General features: G+C 42.7%; 1 protein-coding gene and 1 non-coding gene across 3 annotated transcripts in view; both read right to left on the bottom strand.

Moving 5' to 3' along the window:
* Nucleotides 1-23,642, bottom strand: part of APOO (apolipoprotein O) — a 66,889-nt gene that overhangs the window by 5,823 nt on the left and 37,424 nt on the right. Inside the window, exons 6-8 of one of the 2 annotated variants that reach the window (XM_066248986.1) lie at nt 19,136-19,227; nt 15,277-15,357; nt 215-280 (exon numbers count right to left, since the gene is read on the bottom strand). In XM_066248986.1, coding sequence (XP_066105083.1) covers nt 245-280; nt 15,277-15,357; nt 19,136-19,227 — 209 coding nt within the window. In that variant the 3' untranslated portion in view covers nt 215-244. The remainder of the gene's footprint in view (nt 1-214; nt 281-15,276; nt 15,358-19,135; nt 19,228-23,642) is intronic. The other variant, XM_066248987.1, reaches the window with a different exon arrangement.
* Nucleotides 17,944-18,080, bottom strand: LOC136318044 (small Cajal body-specific RNA 3). Its single transcript, XR_010728010.1, has one exon. It is a non-coding gene; the product is annotated as a small Cajal body-specific RNA 3 (non-coding RNA).

Raw genomic sequence — 23,642 nt, 5'->3', positions numbered from 1 at the left:
TAACAAACCCAGGTACATCTCAGGAACAAACACAATTATTTAAGTCATGGCACTTAAACCCAGAAATTAAAGATGGAATGAAATATCATCCTGACCCTATGTTTCCACACAAAGTTGAAAGTTCTATAATTAACTTATATAATTAATTTAATTAATTAAGGACAACTAATTAACTAACAATGCTAAAAATAACCAGTTTTTTCCTATTCTTTACCTGATTAAAATGGGCAGAACATAGAGTATTCTATTTATTTCCAGGTGAATTCTTCACATTTCCTGGCTTGGAAAACAAAAAGTAAAAATATTAGTACAGTTTGACAAGAAATATTGAAACTTCTAAAGAAATAGTGGAACACCTCAAAGTGCCAGTCTTCAGCATTTGGCTGACAGAAATACTAAATATTATTATAACACAATGTGACCCACTTCTCAGTGAATTTAAGGAACTACTAAGGCCCCTGGAGAGCCCAGCTGTACAGAGTGACTTAGGCACAGAGCACAGCAGGAAATAAAGTTCCATCTGTTCTCACTACACAGTCCGCCAAACAGCTAATTCTGTTTAAAAAAAATCAAATCGATAATGAAAAGATTTCTTGACTAGTTCATGCCATCGTCGATGTCAAAGCTTTTGCACCTATGGGGAAACTCCTATAGGTGCTCCGCTCTGTGTATTATCCACCACAGGGACCATATCACAACACATGTTTACTCTGAAAGAGGCAATTATCGGATCACACCCATTCCGCCTGGCTACCATCTGGGAACATATAATTAAGCTATGTCATCTATGAGAAGTGATGGAGACAAGCTTCTAGTAGAAGTTTATGTGCTAAACATTTAAGGCCTTGCTTTCTTTCTTATATGTGTTTTTACTGATTGATTATCTTTAAGAGAGAAAGAGAAAGGAGAGAGAAAAGTAGATTTGTTGTGATACTTTGTTATGCATTCATTGGTTGGCCATTGTATGTGCCCTGACTGGGGATCGAACCCACAACCCTGACACACTGGATAATGCTCCAACTAACTGAGCTACCCAGCCAGGGCCACTATGTATTTTTAAGACTTGAATTCTGAAAACACGTTAGTAAGACTGGATGTACGTACATCAAGGATCTGAGCTCTCACGAGATGGCAACCTGAAAAGCACCAGGCCGCAGTGAGGCGGGTAATGAGGCCGTGATTCTGTGGTCTAGACCTGGTGCAGCTTCTCCTGGCAGCCCTCTCCCAGTTATCCGTGGGTGAGGGAGGGCGCAAGTGAGAAAGCAGAGACATGTGACTAATCCTGTAATTTCAGAGCATGGTTTCTAGGCGACTTCAGGATTACTGGGGTGGCTGACAACTGGTCTCTAAGCATGGGGATCATTCATGCTGACTTGCCCAAGTTATACTTGCTTATACCCACTGTCCCAGCATAATTAATAGTGCCAGGCCATATCCACTTGACGACCGAGTTCTGGGAACAAGGCCGTATGTACTGCCCAGTCCACCCTTTGCTCTGGATAGAGTTCTACAGGACGCACTGCCTATGTGCCTCACTCTGGTCCTCCACGGTGACTTTCCCAAACAAACACAGTCTCAGAGGCCCTCGTGCTGTTGCTCTTCCAACTTGCCGAGCTCTTCCCTGGAATGAGACCGTGGCAAAATACAATCCCTGATCTAGAGAGACCAATTCCAGTTTTTGCCTGGCTAAATGCTATTCACCCTTTAGATCAAGGCTTTCCCCTGTCCACTGCCCTTTGATTTATTCACATTCATAGAACCAATATAAGCTTCCTGATTTGTATAAATCTTTCACCCATGTTTGAACCTTTCACTAATGTATAAGCTTCATGAGGGCACAATATATCCAGGACCTCCTAAAACATAGTATTCAAACATTTGTATATATAAAAAAAAAAGTTTGGGCATGTAATTAATGAAGGACAAGAAGAATAAAAAGAGCTATGGAGATCAGTGAGATAACCAGGTCCAATAATTGAGCCTGTCATAAAAGCTATGTGGTTCTCTAGCTAGTTCAATATACTGTAGGCCTGAATTACCTTAACACAATGCTTGCCAAGTACTTCAGGTAATAGTTTTATATATTCTACTACCTACACTTGCCAGCATCTCAATCTCAAAAATAGAAGATATTAAATTCATAAGCTTTATTGTCTTTTGGACATTAGGAAAATGAGCACATAAAAACATTCTTGTGGTTGAGGAAAACAACTCTGTTGCTAGGAAAACGTTCTTGTTTGGTTACATATCACTTATAGTATAACAAAACATGACAGGCAAAGATCTCACTACAGAAATATTGAGCCCATCCACCCTATTACAAATCAGATCTCCCTTGGCAGAAACCTCCATGATCTCAGAAAAAAACAACATTCTGACTTCAAAAGGCACTTTGTGATTTAGCACAAGCCAGAAATGAACTTCCTTGCATTTTCAGACAAATAATTTTGTTTAAAATATTTCATAACTTAATCTTCTCCTTATACACTAATTTTAATATATATTGGGTTTCATTGTGTTTTTTTAGTAATTAATACATTTATTTCACCCAACATATCTAAAATAATCAATATAAAAATAATGAGATAGCTTACATTCTTTTTTTTCTACCATGTTTCCTAAATTCGGTGTGAATTTATACTTACAGCATATCTCAATTCAGACTAGCTACAGGTCAAGTACTCAATAGCGAGTGACCGCCATATTGAACTACACAGGGCCAGAGGCACTGTAACCGTTAGCTGTATATGCCAACTTGGCGAGGATATAGGAGAAATTTCATAGTAGAAAATCCCTGCTCATCTACCAACATGAATGATAATTTCTATTTTATTCGCAAAATTAAAACATTTGTTTTCATCAAAACTTTTATTTCTGGCCCTGGCCGGTTGGCTCAGTGGTAGAGCGTCGGCCTGGCGTGTGGGAGTCCCGGATTTGATTCCCGGCCAGGGCACACAGGAGAAGCGCCCAGCTGCTTCTCCACCCTTCCTCCTCTCCTTCTTCTCTGTCTCTCTTTTCTCCTCTCGCAGCCAAGGCTCCATTGGAGCAGTGATTGCCCGGGCGCTGAGGATGGCTCTGTGGCCTCTGCCTCAGGCACTGGAATGGCTCTGATTGCGACAAAGCGACGCCCCAGATGGGCAGAGCATCGCCCCCCGGTGGGCGTGCCGGGTGGATCCTGGTCGGGCGCATGCAGGAGTCTGTCTGACTGCCTCCCCGTTTCCAACTTCAAAGAAATATAAAATAAATAAATAAATAAATAAATAAATAAATAAAAACTTTTATTTCTGCCTGACCACACGGTGGCGCAGTGAATTGAGTGTCAGCCCGGGATGCTAAGGGCCCCCCCCCCCAGGAATCCTGAGGTCACCGGCTTGAGCATGAACTCGTCAACATGACGCCAAGGCAAATGCCAAGAGGCCAAAGGTCACTGGCTAGAAGCCCAAAGGTCACTGGCTTGAAGGCTAAGGTCACTGGCTTGAGCCCAAGGTCGCTGGCTTGAGCAAGGACTTGTTTTGAGCCCCTCGCCCCCGGTCAAGGTACATATGAGAAGCAATCAGTGAACAACTGAACGGAAGCAGCTTCGAGTTGATTCATCTCATCACTCTCGTCCCCCCCTTTCCTGTCTCTCAAAATAAATGAATACAAATAAAAAGATTCTACTGTGTTTAAAAAACCAAACCAAACCAAAAACATTTAATACGATTTATTTTTTAAAGATTTTATGTATCCATCTTAAAGAGAGAGACATAGAGAAGTGAGGAGGAGCGGGAGGCATCAACACACAGTTGCCTTTTGCATGTGCCCTGACCGGCAAGCCCGGGGTTTTGAACTGGCAACCTCAGTGTTCCGGGTGAACGCTCTATCCAGCACGCCACCACAGGTCAGGCAAAATCGTTTAATTCTAACTAGTACGTACTGTCATGTGAAGAGGGATTTCCAGCCAAACCTTGAGGAACAGCAGTCCGCTGAGATGTCTAAACCCCCCCTCCCCAGGTGAATTATTTCGATCAATTACTGAACTTCTCCGAAATGTAGTTTCCTCGTTTGTAAAACTCTCTCTCCCTTCCTTTCTCTCTAAAAATCAATAAATGAATTTTTTTAAAACTGGGATAAAGAAAAAATTGGGGTAATAACAGAACCTGCCATCCAGACTCTTCACCCAGAGCAAACAGTTTAGCGCCTGGGGCCAAGTTCACAGCATAGCTCAATAAACATTACCTAGTCTATGTGGTAAGTCACATAGCTTTCTGGATGAGGAAATAAAAGGTGAGGCTAAACAATCAGATAAAGACCCAGTGAAATTCTAGGTCACTAAATGCAGCAAGCAGAATAGTGCCCCTCTCCCAAAGATGTCTACATCCTAATCCTGGACCTGTGACTGTTACTTTACATGACAGAGGAGAATTAAGGCAGCAAGGTAGCCTTGGAACTAAGGTTGCTAATCAGCTAGCCTCACAATGGGAAGATTATCTTGGATTATCTGGATGGGCTCAATACAATCACATGCGTTCCCACAGTCGTAGAGGGAGGCAGGAGGCAAGGTCAGAGAAACGAAATGCATAAGCGACCGGAGGAGCGCAGTAGCGGGCTTGAAGATGGAGGAGGACTCTGATCCCAGGAAGGCTGCAGCGTCTAGAAACTGGGAATAGCCCCTCAGCTGCCAGCCAGCAAAACAGACTGCGGCCCTGTAAGCGCAAGGAACTGAGTTCTGTCAACAACCTGAATGAGCAGGACTCCCCCACCCCCTGCATCCTTCAGAAGGACTGCAGCCCTGCTGACATCTTGATTGAGCACCAGGCTTCTGACCTCCCGAGTCTAAGATAATAAACTTGTATTACTTCCAGCCACTAAATTTGTGCTCATTTGTTACAGCAGTAATGAAAAAGGAAAACACTCATAGGAGGACTCCTGACTAATGGGGATCAGCCTGTGGCTCCCCTTTCCATCAGGAGATGTTATCTTCTCTGGCAGAAGCGAAAATGTGCAGTGTCGTGGGCCATCTATCACGGCTCCCATGCTAGCGCCTGTCCATTTTACGTGTTTCTCACACGGATAAACTCACTTCATTCTCAAAACAGCCTCCAAGAGCTACTATGCCCACTTCCCAGAGCTCCTAGGCCATTCATACAAAATGTCTGGTCTGGTAAAGGGTGGGGTGGGGACGGAGCCTGGCGTGCCCACTGCGGAGGTCCACTGTCTCGGCCTCCAGGCCATGCCACCTCCTGCCTCGTCCACTTTTTCTGATCCCAAAAGTGTATGCCTTTCAAAAAAAGATTTTTTTTCAGGATATCTAACTTCTTACTTTGCTAAGTAATAATGTTAACGAAAACAGAAAGTTCGTTGCCTGGTATCTTTTTTCTTAGAATTTTAAACAGCAAAAACTAGAAAGGGCACAAATTCAAAACAAATTTAGCATTATGGAAAACCCACCACAGCCTGACCAGGCAGTGGCGCAGTGGATAGAGCACCAGACTGGGATGCGGAGGACCCAGGTTCGAGACCCCGAGGTCACCAGCTTGAGCGCGGGCTCATCTAGTTTGAGCAAAAAAAGCTCACCAGCTTGGACCCAAGGTCGCTGGCTCGAGCAAGGGGTTATTCAGTCTGCTGAAGGCCCGCGGTCAAGGCACATATGAGAAAGCAATTAATGAGCAACTAAGGTGCCTCAACGAAGAAATGATGCTTCTTATCTCTCTCCCTTCCTGTCTGTCTGTCCCTATCTGTCCCTCTCTCTGTCTCTCTCTCTGTCACAAAAAAAGCAAGAAAATAAAAAAATCTACCACATTGTGCTTATTTTTCTTTGTATTTTACTGTGGTGAGAACACTTAACATGAGACCCACCCTCCTGACAAATTTTTAAGTGCACAAACACAGTATTGTTAACTAAAGACACAATGTTGTCCAGTAGATCTCTAGAACACATTTACTTTGCACAAGTAAGACTTTATACCCACTGAACAACTCCACTTCTCTCTGCCCCAGCCCCTGGCAACCACCATTCTGCTCTCTGCTTCTCTGAGTTTGACTATTTTAGATTCTTCATATAAGTGGGATTATACAGTATTCTTCCTGTGACTGGCTTATTTCAAAGATGATCATTTTAAATCATTTCAATCACATAGCTTACAGGTAACTGGAGTGTGTTCGGAAAGCTAAGGAATTTCAAATGGAGGAAGAGAAAGCAGGACATATTTACTCAGGGTGGCGGCTGCTGCTCCCTTTCACATTCCTGCTGAGCCAGCAAGGGCCGGGATCCGGCTATTAAAAGCTCAGCTTCAGAAGCTGTGCTCAGTCAGTATTCATGTTAGCAACGGAATTATATATTTCTTTATGTATTTTGCTGCCATTTAAAAAATTAGTAAGATTTTTCTTTTAGTTATTGTTGGACTTGAATAGTCATTCTACAATTCTTCGATATTAACTCATTTTTTTTAAAACCTAGTGAAAACTAGATCTGACACTTACTGAGACATACTGCTATGTTTGGCTAATTATAGGACAACTCCAAAAGAGCCATCTGTGAACCTGGGGCCTGACACCCACAACTGGCCTCCGTTGGGCTGAAAGGGTTTCAAATTAGCAATGGACAGTCAATGAATAGTTTCATGCTTTCAGTAAGCTCCTAGAGTCAAGGAGTGAAAACTATAATGGAAAAAAATCAATAAATCAACCACCTTGAGAACTTCTGATCATCAGAAGACACCAAAACTGAAAAGATAAGCCTCAAATTGGGAGAAGACATTTGTAAATATGTGAACAAAAATATTAGTATCTAGGGAAAAAATAAAGAACTTTTATAAATCATTAAGAGGGACAAAGAGCCTGACCAGGCAGTGGAGCAGTGGATAGAGCGTCGGACTGGGATGCGGAGGACCCAGGTTCAAAACCCCGAGGTCACTGGCTTGAACATGGGCTCACCAATTTGAGTGCGGGGTCACTGGCTTGAGTGTAGGATCATAGACATGACCACATGTCCCCATGGTCACTGGCTTGAACCCTAATGGTCGCTGGCTTGAGCCCAAGGTCGCTGGCTTGAGCCCAAGGTCGCTGGCTTGAGCAAGGAGTCACTTGCTCTGCTGTAGCCCCCCGGTCAAGGCACATATGAGAAAGCAATCACTGAACAACTAAGGAACCACAACAAAGAACTGATGCTTCTCATCTCTCTCCCTTCCTGTCTCTGTCCCTATCTGTCCCTCTCTCTGACTCTATCTCTGTATAAAAAAAAGGGGGGGGACAAATAATGACCCATATAAAAAATGACCAAAAGGCATGAACAGGTACTTCAAAAAGCTGAAACCAATAAACATGTGAAAAGATTCTCAACCTCATTAGTAATCAAGGAAACATACATTAAAACAACAATGAGAAATTCTGGGACCATTCAGACATGCTAAAAAATTAGAAAACTATCACAGATGTCTGGGGCCATGTCAAAACGACTCAGGGCCAACTTCTACTAGTCAAAATGGGGCAATCTGAACTTTAATAAGGATAAGAATTACAAATCATTCAAACCCAAATATGTCTAAATCTACAAATGCATAACGATATTTAAAAAAACTAATTGGTGACCTTCTCAGGATGAGAGAACCAATTAATTATTTTTAAAGTTGGATAAATACAATTTTTAAAAGATCAAGCACTGGCCGTGGCCAGGTGGGTGACTCAGTGGATAAAGCATTAACCCAGCACATTAATGTCATGGGTCCATCCCCAGTCAGGGCTTGTTTGAGAAGCAACCAATCAGTGCACACCTAAATGGAACTAAGTAGAACAACGAGTTGATGCTTCACTCTCTTTTTCTCCTTTCCCTTCTGCTTTTCTCTCTCTCTCCCAAAGCAATAGAAATTTTTTTAACAAAATCAAGCATTCATCTTGTCTTTCCCATAAATGGGTAATTAACTACACAGGAAAATGAGGCAGAGTGGCTCCCTGTTAAAGTACTCCAGCTAATATTTGAAAATGAAATGACAAGAGCAGAAAAACACCTTTTCCAAGCCCAGTGAGCCAATGGGTCTAGGCATTAAGCATCAACAGTCACTAACACCAAAACAGAAAGTAAAAAATCAGATTTATGTGCCTACGTAGACCTACAGCCTTGTCAACGGGCTCAAACATGATCTAATTAAGCGGCCTTGGGATTGAGCCGCCAACCTGCAGAACATGTGGAAAAGAAATTGATCAACTGTGCCGTAGGTGTGCAATCAGCAAAACTCACTACTGGAAACTGTGCCAGGTTCTTTTAACAGATACATGGTAAGAAAAATAAAAGGACAGAAAGGGAGCCTGTAGATTAAAAGTGACTTAAGCCTGACCTGTGGTGGCACAGTGGATAAAGCGTCGACCTGGAAATGCTGAGATCACTGGTTCGAAACCCTGGGCTTGCCTGGTCAAGGCACATATGGGAGTTGATGCTTCCAGCTCTTCCCCCTTCTCTCTCTCTGTCTCTCCCTCTCTGTCTCTCTATCTCTCTTTCTCTCTCCTCTCTAAAATGAATAAAATAAAAGTGACTTAAAAGGCAAAAATAAAAAACTTAAAAGGCATATCAAGTCAAAAAATAATAATAATAACAGGCAAGACTGAAGTGACAGGGATAAATATGTGGATGAAAAGGCCATTAAGAAAGAGAATACAGTTATTAGTACAAGAGTCAGGATGGTACAGCCTGAGCAGGTGGTGGCGCAGTAGATACAGCGGTTGACTGGGATGCTGAAACCTGAGGTGCTTGTTAGAAACCCCAAGGTCACTGGCTTGAGCGCAGGCTTGTTGGCCTGAGTGCAGGGTCGTCTGCTTGAGTGTGGTATCACTCACATGACCCCAAGGTCGCTGGCATGAGCCCAAAGGTCGCTGGCTTGAGCAAGCAGTCACTGGCTCTGCTTGAGCAACCCCTCATCAAGGCACGTACACGAAACAATCAGTAAACAACTAAAGTAAAGCAACTACAAGTTGATGTTTCTCACCTTCTCCCCATTTCTCTCTCTCTCTCTAAAAAAATAAATTAAAAAGTCAGGATGGTAGGTATTCCTGGTTGGAGGAAGAGGGCTGTGATTGAGGTGGGCTATATGCAGGGCTTCTGGGGTAGATGTTAAAGATATATATATATATATATATATATATATATATATTATAAATATATATAAATATATTTTTTATAAATATATATATATATATATTTCTGCCTTAGATGATGGTTACCTGGGTGTCTGCCTTATAATAATTCCCTTTGCTATATAAAAATTAAGTTGCTGAAGGAAACATACTCTTGGGGAAACTGGAGAAATCTGAATATGGATTGTATATTAGTCAATGTTCATGTAAACAATAAAATGTTAACTTTTCTCAGTGTAGTAATGATATTGTGATTATATAAGACAATGTCCTGTCTGACCAGGTGGTGGCGCAAGTGGATAGAGCATCGGCCTGGGATGCCAAGGACCCTTGTTTGAAACCCCAAGGTCACCGGCTTACGTGCAGTATCATAGACATGATCCCATCATCACTGGCTTGAGCCCAAAGGTTGCTGGCTTGAAGCCCAAGGTCACTGGTTGAGCAAGGGGTCACTGGTTCGGCTGGAGGCCCCCCACGCCCGTCAAGGCACATATGAGAAAACAAACAATGAATAACTAAGGTGCTGCAAATAGGAGTTGATGCTTCTCATCTCTCTCCCTTCCGGCTCTCTCTCTCTCTCCGTCTTTCTGTCTCTCTGTGTGTTTCGCTAAAAAAAAGAAAAGAAAAAAAGACAATGTCCGTGTTCTTTAGAAATACATGCTGAATTAGATAGGGTGGAAAGTACAATGATATCTACAACTAACTCTCAAATAATTCAGAAAAATAAAATACAAGTGTGTGTGAGCACCCACCCACAGGTAAAAGGATAAACAAAGTAAATGTAGCAAAGTATTAATTGGTGAATCTAAGTGAAGAGCATATTCTTTGTATTCTTGCTGCAATTGTTCTGTCGTTTTTGAGATTTTTTCAAAATAAAAATTGGGGAATAAAGTAAAACCACACACACACACACACACACACACACACACATCAAGTATTTTAAAGTCAGCAACCTGGCAAAAATGGAAACAACCACTTGGAAAACTATTTAGCACTGTCTAGTAAAACTGATGTACAGACCCTATGAATCAGGAATTCCAGACTTGAAAAACTCCTAATGAACCACAACACAGTACAAAAATGCTCACAGGTCTGTGTGCAGCAATAATGAAAACCACCCAGCTAGCCATCAACATGGGCATTTTCCAACAGAGAAATATTCTACAGCAGTGAAAATGAATAAACTACAGCCACTCATAGCTAATAAACATGTTAGGGAAACAAAACAAGTTACAAAATAATAAATACATATAGTAAGACTCCCTCTAGATAAACTCTACATATTTATTTGTTATATATATATATATAGCAAATATATAATATATATATATATTTTAAAGGCAAAGACAGGCAAGCTCAACTACAGTGTTTTAGAATCTATATGTATGTGGTTAAACTAAGAGAAAAGTTTAAAGAAAAACAAGGGAATGAAGCTCTGGCCAGGGAGCTCAGCTGGTTAGAGTATGAGTCTGGATACACCAAGGTTGTGGGTTCAATTCTTAGTCAGGGTACATAAAGCAATCGACCAATGAATGCATAAATAAGTGAAACAACAAATCAGTGTTTCTCTCTCTCAAAATCAATCTATAAGTTAAAAAAATTTTTTTAAGAAACTTCTTAGAAAAAAAAAAAGTAAATAAAAAACAAAATTTTGGATAGTCGTTCCCTCCGGTGAGATGGAGATGCCCGTGAAGAACTTAAAAGGCATTGGCAATGTCCTATCTTTAAAGGTAGCTGGGTGACTGGTACGCATGTGGTTGTTACAGTGTTTGATTTTAACTGTGTATAAACAGTTGGTCCTTGAAAAACATGGGTTTGAACTGCATGGGTACACTTATTTGCGATTTTTTCCAATAAACTCCTGTACTGTTCTGGAACCAAGCAATGGAAGCCACAGATACAGAGGGCCGACTCTATGCATTGATAGATGCCATTTTATAAAGAGGATTGAATATCCACAGATTTGGTATCTTCAGGGGGTCCTGGAACCAATCCCCACAGATACCAAAGGACAACTAAGTTTTCACTAAGTCAAAAATTATTGATGATTTTTTACTATGTAGGGGGTAGGTGCCCCTAACCCCTGTGTTGTTCAAAGGTCAACTATATATTGTATGCTCTTTTATCTCAAACAAAAACAAACCCTAGACCACCCTGTGATGACAATATTTCTGGACACACTCATCTTTGTTTCAGTTTTGACAAAGAGTTCACTTGAGCTGAAGCACATAAATTCCTCTTAACTGATCAATGACAACAAGTGAATTGAAAGACAGACTCATCCAAACTTTATTGGTACAGGACTCAGTACAAACATTTAGAATTGCTAAAAGGGAATAGAGACGTGACAGAGCAGAAAAATGCCACCCTTACTTAGGGTCTTTGAGAGTAACATAACTCCATGCGAAATAACAAACTTAAGACCTGAGCCATCATTCATACCACTGAAAACTGCAGGGTCTTGTTTCAAACAGTGTCCACAAATTTCTTTGACTATTTACAACCAAAATCATGTACATCTGTTCCATCATTACAGTACAAACAACTAGGAATTATATTGTATCTAATACAAACTAGTAATTGAAGTCTGACTTGAAAACCAATTTCCAAACAAGCTAAGAAACAAAAACTTCCTTCATAAAGTATCCCCTGATCCCTGATTTCCTTCAGAGACAGTTACTGGTCCCTAAAAGATACTTGTTCCAAGGTAGCCTAAATCTATGCTCTTGTTTTGTTTTTTTTTTAATTTTTTTTAAGATTTTTTATTTATTCATTATAGAGAGGGGGCAGAGAGAGAGAGAGAGAGAGAGAGAGAGAAGGGGAGGAGCAGGAAGCATCAACTCCCATATGTGCCTTGACCAGGCAAGCCCAGTGTTTTGAACCGGTAACCTCAGCGTTTCCAGGTTGACACTTTATCCACTGCGCCACCACAGGTCAGACAATACTCTTGTTAATAAAACAAAAAACAGCCTGACCAGGCAGTGGCGCAGTGGATAGAGCGTCGGACTGGGATGCGGAAGGACCCAGGTTTGAGAGCCCGAGGTCGTCAGCTTGAGCGTGGGCTCATCTGGCTTGAGCAAAAAGCTCACCAGCTTGGACCCAAGGTCGCTGGCTCGAGCAAGGGGTTATTCAGTCTGCTGAAGGCCCGCGGCCAAGGCACATGTGGGAAAGCTATTGATGAACAGCTAAGGTGTCACAATGAAAAACTGATGATTGATGCTTCTCATCTCTCTCTGTTCCTGTCTGTCTGTCCCCATCTATCCCTCTCTCTGACTCTCTCTCTGTCCCTGAAAAAAAAAGGAAAAAAGAAAGAAAACAAACAAACCCAAAATGCTGAAACTCACAAAATTAAACAAGAGGAGGACAGGGAAATTAATTTTTAAAAATGGCATTTTGCCTGACCGGTGGTAGCACAGTGGATAGAATATCGACCTGGGACGCGCTGAGGACTCAGGTTCGAAATTCCAAGGTCACCAGATTGGGTGTGGGATCATCAACATGATCCCATGGTCACTGGCTTGAAGCCCAAGGTCTCTGGCTTGAGCCCAAAGGTCACTAGCTTGAATCCCAAGGTCGCCGGCTTGAGCAAGGGGTTACTGGCTCAGCTGGAGAACCCAGATCGAGTCACGTATGAGAAGCAATCAATTAACTACTAAAGTGACGCAACTGTGAGTTGATGCTTCTCATATCTCTCCCTTCCTGTCTATCTGTCTCTCTCACTAAAAACAAACAAAAAAAGTCATTTCACTATCATATAATTCCTGAAATCTAAGTATATCAAATCTTGAATTAATAATGCCTGCTATTTTTCATTTAAAACTTGAGCTAAATGTTTAGGTAGTCAACATTTTTATTACCTTCTATTGAAACAGATAGCTATCAAGAAAATTACGCTTTGAGAATAAACAAATGGGAGAACACTAAGTTCTCTATGATTCCAAGAGGGCAAAGGCTCAGAACACGAGAGGAATAATTGCAGAGCAATCACGAGCTACTAAGACATCTTTACTATCTCACTCCCCAAACCCATGCATATAAATCTGAGTTGCTTGAAAATCTAACACTTTTAAATTATCATAAAATGCCAGCCTGTTTAATTTGCATTCCAACCACAGTCCTATTGCTTTTGCACTGGGCTGAATCAGAGCAGAGAAAACGATTTCCAGGCCAGAGGCTCCAGGGGCAGGCTGCTTGGCTTTGGCGTGCATCTGTCTACCTGGCAACACCATGAACACGCAGAGCGAGACTGAGTTTTGCTTTCTACGCTTCTTTCTAGGGCTGTGTACAGTGTCCCAACATTCTAGTATTTTCCTTTCCCATATAAAACTCAGTGTGGATATAGGGAATTTTTTGAACAGGAAAGGAAGCTTCCAAAGAAAATGTCAGAAAAAACTAAAGTAAAACAATGAGTGTTTATTCTTTAAAAGGGATGCCAAAGGGCACTCGGTATTGATACAGAACTTCCTCCTGAAGACCTAGTTTAAATAGGCTCAATAGAGACTCGTTTCTTGAAAAACTTTCAGTACAAAAATTAGTCAAGATTTCACTGGAAGATTATTTATGTATACAATGAGGAGGATTTATAATTTATTCTATAACATTACTTCCAAATTGCAGTTCCAAAATCTGGATTTTTAATATTGAGATAGCTATATTTTATATATTTTAGAGAGGCAGGGAGAGAGAGACAGAGACAGAACATCGAGCTGTTCCTGTATGTGCCCTGAATGGGGATTGAACCAGCAACATCTGCGCTTCGGGACGATGACGCTCCAACCAACGAAGCTATCCAGACAGGGCTTAATTTTTTCTTTTTTCTTTTTATTTATTTTTCTTTTTCTTTTTTTCCAAATGAGAGGAGGGGATATACAGAGACAGACTCCCGTATGCACCCTGATCGGGATCCACCTGGCAACCCCCATCTGGGGCCGATGCTCTACACATCTGGGGCCATGCTCACAACTGAGCTATTGAGGCCTGGAGCTGATGCACCCCAGCCATTAGAGCCATGGCTGCAGGAGGGGAAGAGAGGAGAGAGAGAGAGAGAGAGAGAGAGAGAGAGAGAGAGAGAGAGAGAGAGAGAGAAGCAGGAGGGGGAAGGGTGGGGAAGCAGATGGTTGCTTCACCTGTGTGCCCTGACTGGGAATCAAACCCAGGACATCCACACACCAAACCTATGCTCTACTACTGAGCCAACGGGTCAGGGCTTAAATTTTTATTGATTGATTGACTAATATTTTTAGAGAGACACAGAGAGAGGAAGGGAGAGTGAGAGGAGGGGTAAGGAAAACATTCACTTGTTGTTCCACTCTGTCACGCACTCATTGGTTACTTCCTGTGTGTGCCTTGACCTGGGACCACACCCACAACCTTGTCATTTCGGGATGACGCTCTGACTGATTGAGCTAACTGGCCAGGGCCAGACAGTTATATTTTTAAAAGAACATTTTGATTTGCAATGACAGGAGTCAAAATGAATTTCCTTCAATTTACGATGTAGAAGTATGTTAATATAAGAATTCTAATTCTCCCTTAGCAAGCTGTGTCTCTGAGTGCTTGGAGGAGACACATGACTTGTTCTGTACTCAATTCTCCCTAATCAGGGAAAGAAAGTTCCAGTAAACATGGGTGACATCCAATCAGCTATGTGGCTGCGAGAAGAGATAAAAAGATGACATGTCCTTACAGTTACACAACCTCCTCTCTCTTATTTGTCCATCAGTCAGCACAGGGAATCTGGCCTGTAGCTGAGATACAGTATTGCTAAAGGGAAGAACAGGAGCTTGTGATAAGTGAAACAGCAAGAAGAGTCTTGGTTATTTGTCTTTTGCCTGGGAGTACAATATGTTCCTTTTGTGTCCAGTTTTGATAAAACTTTCAGATAATGTACTAGAGTGGAGCAAATTATAAATACAACACAGTGGCAATTATGGTCTAAGCCTGCTGTGGAACGCATTTTATGGTTCCCATTTAGTCACCCTGCTGATAATAAGCAGAAGCATGGAAGTTCTATGACTCCTCCATTAATGGTCACCAGAGAATCAGAGTGAGATGTAATAAATAAACAGAAGAGACAAGACTGGGCAAACAGGGTTATCAAGAATTTTACAAAACCCTAGTGAAACCTCATATTTAAATCCAAAGGAAGACAATAAAAAAGGTCTTTCTCACCTTTTGAAAGTTCTCCTTCCAGAAATCTTCTACGACTATGTATCCTTGTAAACTCCAGTCATATAATTTCTCTCCACTGACCTTGAAGCAAAATAGAAAAGATCCACTGGTAGTCCATACATGACTGACAAGGAAGACTGTTCCACTTTCCTGTCTCATTAGAACTGTATTTAAGCATATGACGACTCTAGAAGTCTTGAGACATACACATTAAAACTGTGCAAAGTGAGCAAATAAAAAATAGTAAGAACGGCTGAATAAGAAGAAAAATGCTTTGGTTATGTATAGTTATCAATTAAAATGATTTACCATCAATCAGGTATACATTGCAAACTTTCACAATTTCAAGGAAAAAAAATGTAGATCACTATTGATATGGGAAGTTCCCGAAACTCAGACACAGGAAGAAGGTTTCTACATACCATCTCCAGCACATAAACAGCCAGCCAAGCATTCATTTTAGGGGCTTAGGTAAAAAATTGGTGAACCCAAACAAGACACTCTCAGTTTTCCCAGGTCCCCCCAAAAAACAGTCTTCCAGTTTCCACAGGGATTTTGCCTCCCGATCCAAAATTGTTTCTACAGCTTCTAAGAGGTAGGCCCCAGGGTGAGAGAGTATTTGGGGATGAGGAGGCTCACTACCTGAAAAAGCACTTGTCTGCCTTTAGCTAGTTAGCTTTAATGGGTGGAAACTTTTTTTTTTTTAAGTACTGAGGTTTCTTAAAAAAAAGTTTCCTGTAATTTGCATTCATTGGTCCTACTTATGACAAAGAATGCTGATTACTCTTCCACAAGAGTAATCAACACATGAATTATCTCTATTCTATATAACAACTCTGTGCCGTAATCAGGCAGAGATGATAAAGAAATACTCAGAGGCTCGGTGACTTTTCTAAGGTCACAGTGCAAATAAATCCAGTGGTCGCTGTAACATGCTGGTTTCATCCGGTTCCTAGTGAATATAAAGGTAATTATTTTTTTTTCTGGCTTATCCTAGGTATAAAATAAAACACAAAATTCCTTCCCACCAACTTTAAAAATAAATTAGACTACAACTCAGATTTGCATCCTACTCTCTTGGCTGTGAACACAAAAGATCTTTTTCAACATATGCCATGGCATGTAAGTGTAAAAGGCTTCCTCACAGGGAAACCACCTCTGCTTCTCGCCCAGCTGCTGGGCCCGCCCGGTCCATAACAGACTGACATACTGTTAGACTGTGTTTATGATCTGGAGCAGGCAGAGTGGCCCCCGTCCCTAAGCTGGGGCTGAAACGAGCAGAGGAACAGGAACTGTCTGCTCCCAGGACTGCTATAAACAATGCCAAGCCCAGGCTGGAGAGAGCTCACCAGCATCTGCCAGCAAAGCCATCAATTCCCCACAGCTGGAGCCATGGGCTTCCACCCAGGACTGCAGCAGGATCCAGGACTCTATAGACTCAAAGCTGTCACGAGGACTCCGGGGAGCTCAGCGACATGTGAGTCTGGCTCAGAGCCCTCAGAGCGTAATTCTGGTGACAGCACTGCTGCTGTCCTAGTCTGCATGTGATGTGGCTGTTCTGGCAACTGGTCCCTCTCTCCATGAGCTGGCCAGAAACTCAAGACCCAGAGCCGGCTTTGCTCTTGGCAGTTTTCCGAGGGACTCTACAACTAGAGTCCCACTAAGCTCAGACACCACTGCCCTGAAGGAGTCTCGCAGTGGTTCTCAAATATCACAGGCATTCAAGTCCCCTGGAGGGCTTTACTAAAACACAGATTGCTAACCCTGATTCTGGGGATGCCTGAGTCAGTAGGTCTGGGTTGGGGCCTGAAGAATTTGCATTTCTTTTTTTAACTTCTAAAAACTTGTTATTTTTCTTTAAAAGAATGTATTTTCTTATCACAGAAATTCAATAACCACACCATCAACAGCAGCAAAGTCTGTCGAGTTACACTGATGGCCGAGTGTTCACTGGGTATTCCTATGGCCCAAAGGTCATAAAGAAGGAAAAGAGTAAAAGAAAAAGTCCTGAAAACAAATCCAAAGCCCATGGTGACTTTGGGGAGAGACCCGACAGTTTCTGTCTTCTCTCACTGTCCACTGCAGGTGGACTTCAGCGGGATCAAGTACAAGGTAACTTGTGTAAATCCTTCATACCAACTCCAGCACCTGACCTGTGCCCTGACTGTTAACAGCAATCAGCACAGTGGATTCTTGTTTTCAAAAACCAGCTAAGCCTGACCAGGTGGTAGCACAGTGGATAGAGCATTGGACAGGGACACGGAGGACCCAGGTTTGAAACCCCAAGGACACCAGCTTGAGCACAGGCTCATCTGGTTTGAACAAGGCTCACCAGCTTGAACCCAAGGTCTCTGGCTTGAGCAAGGGGTCACTCACTCTGCTGTAGCCCCCCCGGTCAAGGCACATATGAGAAAGTAATCAATGAACAACTAAGGTACTGCAACAAAGAATTGATGCTTCTCATCTCTCTTCCTTACTATTTGTCTGTACCTCTCTGTGTTGCTCTCTGTCTCTGTCACTCACACACACACACACACACACACACACCAGTTAAGAAGGATGCAGGAGTAACCTCACTTGGGTGTCTATTAACAAGCCCAGCATTCATCAGCAGCGATATTAACCAACACGGCAAGGAAAGCAGTACCTGGAACGCAGGTTTTAAAGGTTGTATGGAGGGGAACGATCAGACTCAGGCAGCTAGCTGTCTTAAGCCAGACACAGACCATTTATGTCGATCACTACAATTTGTAGACAAAAGCCATTTTTCATTTGTCCACATGGTTGGTTCTGCAGATTCCATGAGAATTTGCATTTCTAACAAGTTCCCAGGTGATCCTGATATTGCTGGTCCAAGGACCACACTTTGAGGCCTGCTGGTCCAGCTGCTATGGACTAAATTATGACCCCTCAAATCCATATGTTGAAGCCCTAAGCCCCAATGTAACTATATAGAGAGATAGGGCCTCTCAAGGTTAAATGAGGTTATATGGGTGGGGCTGGGATCTGGTGTCACTGTACAAGGAGGACGAGACACCAGGGCTGCACATGCGCAGTGGAAAGGACACGTGAAAATATAGCGAGAAGGTGGCCATCTGCGAGCCAAGGAGACAGGCCTCTACAGAAACCAACCTCGCTGACACCTTGATTTTGGACTCCACCCTCCATCACTGTGAGAACGTTTTCATTTGTTATTCAAGCCCCAATTCCATGGGGCTTTGTTATGGCAGCTGGAGCTAAGACATCAGCTTTAGCCACGGCGCCTGCCTCCGGGCTCTACTTGCCAGGATGCCACCAAGCAAAGGCCCCAAGGTGAGGGAGGAGTGGCCGACTGAGAGCCCTGAGGAGGGTGCCCCCAGCAGAGCAGACCGCCCTCCCTGACGCACCCACCCGGAGAGTGAGGCGGCCCCAAGACCAGCGGGAAGGCCCAGAAGGCTGAGCGCAGGCCTGTGCCTGTAGCTCCGGTCGGGGGCGGGGGGGGGGGGCAGGTTGGGAGCAGGTACGCCTGAACTGAAAATGACCAATAACCGTCCACTTTGGAATCTGAGTCTCTAGACTTCCATGAAAATATGCCAAAAAAAAGACCTGACATGGGGTGATGCAGTAGATAAAGCCTTGACCTGGTCAAAAAGCATCTTTTCTTTTATTAATATTCATATTAGTGTGACATGATTGGAAGGAGGGCCAGAACTGAGATACATAGTGGAGAAAAACATTTAAACTTGCTGTATTCATTTATTTATATGTGCAAACAAATTTTAGTCTGGTGTTATAAAAGCTATAAAATAAAATTAAGCAGTAAACTCATATGCACATAAGCAAGAATGAGGGACATCTTAACTTACCGGGTCTGACTTACCTGGACAAACACGATGGCTTGTTGTGGATAATAAAGAGCGGCAGCTACTCCCATGAAAGCAGGTGGATACACCAGCTTCTTTATTTTTGAACCTATTAAATGAAAGGTGACATGGTCAGATGATTCCATCTTTACCATCAGAATTTGTCTGTATATCACAAACTGAATAAGGCTTCTTCGGTTCTAGATTTACAGAGACTGTGCCTAATAATATTAAATGTATCAAAAAGGACCCCACATTGTCATAGCTGCAGTGAGATGAAATTCACACAACTCACCTGTTTAAAGTGTATATAATTCAATGGCTTTTAGTGTGTTTCCAGAGCTATGCAATCATCACCACAATCAATTTTAGAATATTTTCATTACCTCCAAAAGAACCCCCACATCCATTAGCAGGCACCTCCAATTCCCCCACTACCCCAGCCCTAGGGAGCCACTAAACTACTTGCCCTCTCTAAGGATTTGCCTATTGGGAAATTTCATATAAATGGAATTATGTAACATGTGGTCGTTGTGACTGGTTTCTTTCTTCAGCAAATGCTTAAGAGAACCACCATTTCTAAGGAAGCAGAAAAAAACACTGTTTTGAAAAGAAAAACCCATATATTTTGGTTTCTAAGTTTTATGTTCTTTGATAATAAACTGACTTCCTATTTACATACTGAAACCAAGTATTCCTCTCTTACCCTTTCTATTCCTCTATAATAATAACAGTACAAGAGTAAAATACAGATAATAAACCCACAACAAAGAAAAATGTGTGAAGGGGCCACTGACAGATAAGAAGGATCAACCAGACCCTGGCCGGGTAGCTCAGTCGGGTGGAGCTGAGTCCCAAGACACCGAGCTTGCAGGCTCGATTCCCAGTCAGGGCACATGCAGGAAGTGACAGGTGAGTGCGTAATTAAGTGGAACAACAAATGGATGCTTCTCCCACACCCCCTCCCCGTCTCTCAAATCAATCACTTTAAAAAAAGTAACAGCCATTCTCAGAAAATAGAGTGGGCAGAAGGAAGAGGACACACAGCTCTGAAGTCCTGTGGAGGGGCTGTAGCGGAGGGTGGAGCCGAATGGCCCAGCAGCCCAGAGCTGGCAGGGACTGTGGGGGTGGAGAGGGCAGCCAGGGCTCAGGACAGGCTAGCCACGCACGTCCTGTGCACGGACCGGCTGACTTCTCCTTCCCCCAGTGCAAAGCTGCCTGTGGCCAGCTGTCTCTCCAGGCAAAGATTTAAAAAGTGGATGGGGTATCTCTGAAGAAGTGCCATGGATTTTCTGTTGAGAACCACGATAACTGGTGTGTGAGCACTTGGACGTAAGTGCCTGCGCGCAGAGCCTTCCTCACTCGGGCACTGAGGGCAGGCACCCGCCACATCAAGGTCAGCTTCCATTCAGTTCCCCCTGAGGCGGGACCTGCCCGCCAGCCCCGTCTATGCACAGAAAGTTCTTATTGGCATTTCAATCACTTTGTTCTTAAACATGACTGCACAACCAAGGATCACTAGCATTTGAGGGAAGTCTGCAATGTAAAGAGAAGATTGAGATAAGCAAGAAGGAAAAAATAATCCAGAAAATAAGAGACATATAGAGTCAACTTAACAGCTCAATCGCTAATGAATATGAGTTCAGGAAGAAAAAAGATGGGAGTAAATTTTCAAAGAAATACAAGATAGATATCATCCTATAGCTGAAGGCTGCAAGCCACCAAAGTGCCCAACTGAAAATGAAACAACTCTATGTATTCACAGGACCATGGAAATTCAGAACACTGCAGATTAAGAGAAGAACCTCAAAGCTTCCAGAAAAAAACAATGAGTCACTTCAAAAGAACAAGCTCCCAGACTGGCTGCTGACTCACATCTACAATTCCAGATGCTAGAAGATGTGGCCTTTAAAGTTTTGACGGAAAACAAATTCTAAGCCTAAGCAAACCAATACTTGGTATGACGACAGAAAGTAATTTTCAGACCTGCAAGGACCTGGAAAGTTTAGCTCCAACATAAGCTTTTGTTGAAAGTGAGTTAAGCACATAATTCAAGAGCATGGCAGAGCACACTAAGGAGATGACGACATTGGACCGGAAAAGGAGGTCAAACTAAGAGAATGTGGAGCCCTGTTCCAAGACAACAACTGGGTTGAGTCCAGTGCAGACTGCGAGAGGACGTGCAGCAGCTGTATACTTGAAGTTTGAGCGCCTGGGCAGCTCACACAGGTGAGGACTAAGGGAGGGGCAGCGAACCTGCCCACCGCCATTTCTCACTCCTCTAGGGAGAGCTGAGAAGCAGCAGCTCTCGGCCTGCAGCTCCCACTGGTTCACACAATGAGCTGGGGACCCCAGAATTTCAGGAAGGAAGCGCCACCTCCTGCCTCCGCCATCTCTGTGCCATACATCCCACAAGGCCAGTGGTCTGAGCTGGAACTATCAGCACTGCCAGAAGTGACTCACTGGCTGCCAGGGCTGGGGGGAGCCACCAGGAGGCAAAGACAGTAAGCGACAATCACCTGCCACCCTTGAGTGGCCTGGCTGGGCCCACTTCTTCTGAATGATCATCCCCTCACCTCTCTTTCCAGAGAGATGCCTCTTGTCACCACCAGAGTCATCGCCATCCTCATCAACTGAGGCAGACTACCTTAGCAGATATGCTCAAGAAAGCCTATCACATGGTCCGGGAAACCTTCTTCTGGGTATACACCCAAAGGAAATGAAATCAGTATCTCCAAGAGTTATCTGCACTCCAAGTTCATCGCAGCATTATTCACAATAGCCAAGATATGGAGACAACCTAAGTGTCTGACAATGGACAACTAGATAAAGAAATTCTAGTATCTATATACAATGGAATTCTAGTCCACCTTGAAAAAGGAGAGCCTGCTATTTGCAATAACATGGGTGAACCTGGAGGGCGTTTTGCTAAATGAAATAATCCAAATTGCATCTCACTGATCTCACTGATACAAGGAATCTTCAAAAATCAAATACCTAGCCTGGCCTGTGGTGGCGCAGTGGATAAAGCATCGACCTGGAACGCTGTGGTTGCCGGTTTGAAATGCCAGACTTGCCCGGTCAAGGCACATACGGGAAGCAACTATTATGAGTTGATGCTTCCTGCTCCTCCTTTCCCCTTTATCTCTCTCTATCTCTCTTCTGTCTCTAAAATCAACCAATAAAATCTCTTTAAAAAATCAAATACATAAGAGTATCAGGGTGGTTACCAGGGGCAGGGAGGTTGGAAAAATGGGGAGATGTTATATAGGATAAATGTATAGCAGACTGCCTACAGGTACTATTATTCAATCCTGGAAAATTACTAAAAGATTCCAGGTGCGCTCTCTCTCTCTCTCTCTCTCTCTCTCTCACACACACACACACACACACACACACACACACACACACACAAAAGGTCATTATGGGAGAAGATATGCTATTTAGCAGCCAAGATTCCAATACCTTGGCTTTAGGATCCTCATAAATTCCAAACACTAAATATGACAGGAATGCTTTTCTGCACAGCTTTACAGAAAGGGGGGAGTTGGTTCAACTATTCTGCAAGTTGATTAGTAAAAATAAACTCGAAACTGAATTCTTATATAGACAGGAGGAGGGCAGAGAAAGTCCAGCTAGCGTTCCCTCTGCAGGCTGGGGGAGCAGCAGCAGCTCAGCGTGCCTCCGGATTCTAACACACGGCTAAGGCGTGGACAACGAAGGTTCTTAAACCCGGACAAAGGAGGACCACGCTAGTCTCTGTAGTTCCCTTTTTAGGGATCTGATTACAGGGTTCATAAACTTTCTTATTTTAATATGTGACCTTTTTACAAACTTATTTATTAATTTTAGAGAGAGAGGAATGGAGAAAGAGAGAGGGAGAGAAATATCGAACTATCCTGTATGTGTCCTGCCCAAGGATCCAACCAGCAACCTCTGCGTATAAGGGCAATGCTCCAACCAACCCAGCCATCTGGCCAGGGCCACAGACTTTCTATTTTAGGAATTTTGTAAAGTCTGAACTTCACAATCAGTGAAACTTCAAGTAGTTTGTTACAAATTAATTTCATTATAGTAAAAGATTTTATCATCCTTTGTTTCCTATAAATGCTTGTTAATTTTAAATGTTTCATAATGCAGCAGTGTAATGCAGTGATCTTTTTAAGTTGGCATTTGTTAGCTTAAAAATTTTTTTATTTACTCATTTTTAGAGAGAGGAAGGTAAAAAGAGAGGGGAAGGAAGAAAGAGGCGGAAGGAGAGAGAGAGAAAAACGTCCATCGATTTGTTGTCCTATTTATTTACGCATTCATCGATTCTTGCATGTGCCCTGACTGGGTATCACACCCACAATCTTGGCGTATCAGGGCAATGCTCTAGTCAACTGATCTACCTGGCCAAGGCTAGCTTTTAATTTTAAGTGTTTTTAAATTGTTTATGTCGTCAATGATGGAAACTATGGCACATCAAAAAATTAACAAAATCTCTATGAAATCACTGTTTTATTTAGTGTGACTAATAACCCG

The sequence above is a fragment of the Saccopteryx bilineata genome, chromosome X (genome assembly GCF_036850765.1).
Source record: "Saccopteryx bilineata isolate mSacBil1 chromosome X, mSacBil1_pri_phased_curated, whole genome shotgun sequence".
Lineage (NCBI taxonomy): Eukaryota > Metazoa > Chordata > Mammalia > Chiroptera > Emballonuridae > Saccopteryx > Saccopteryx bilineata.
The sequence above is the reverse complement of the archived record's forward strand: the minus strand, read 5'-3'. Positions and strand labels throughout refer to the sequence as shown.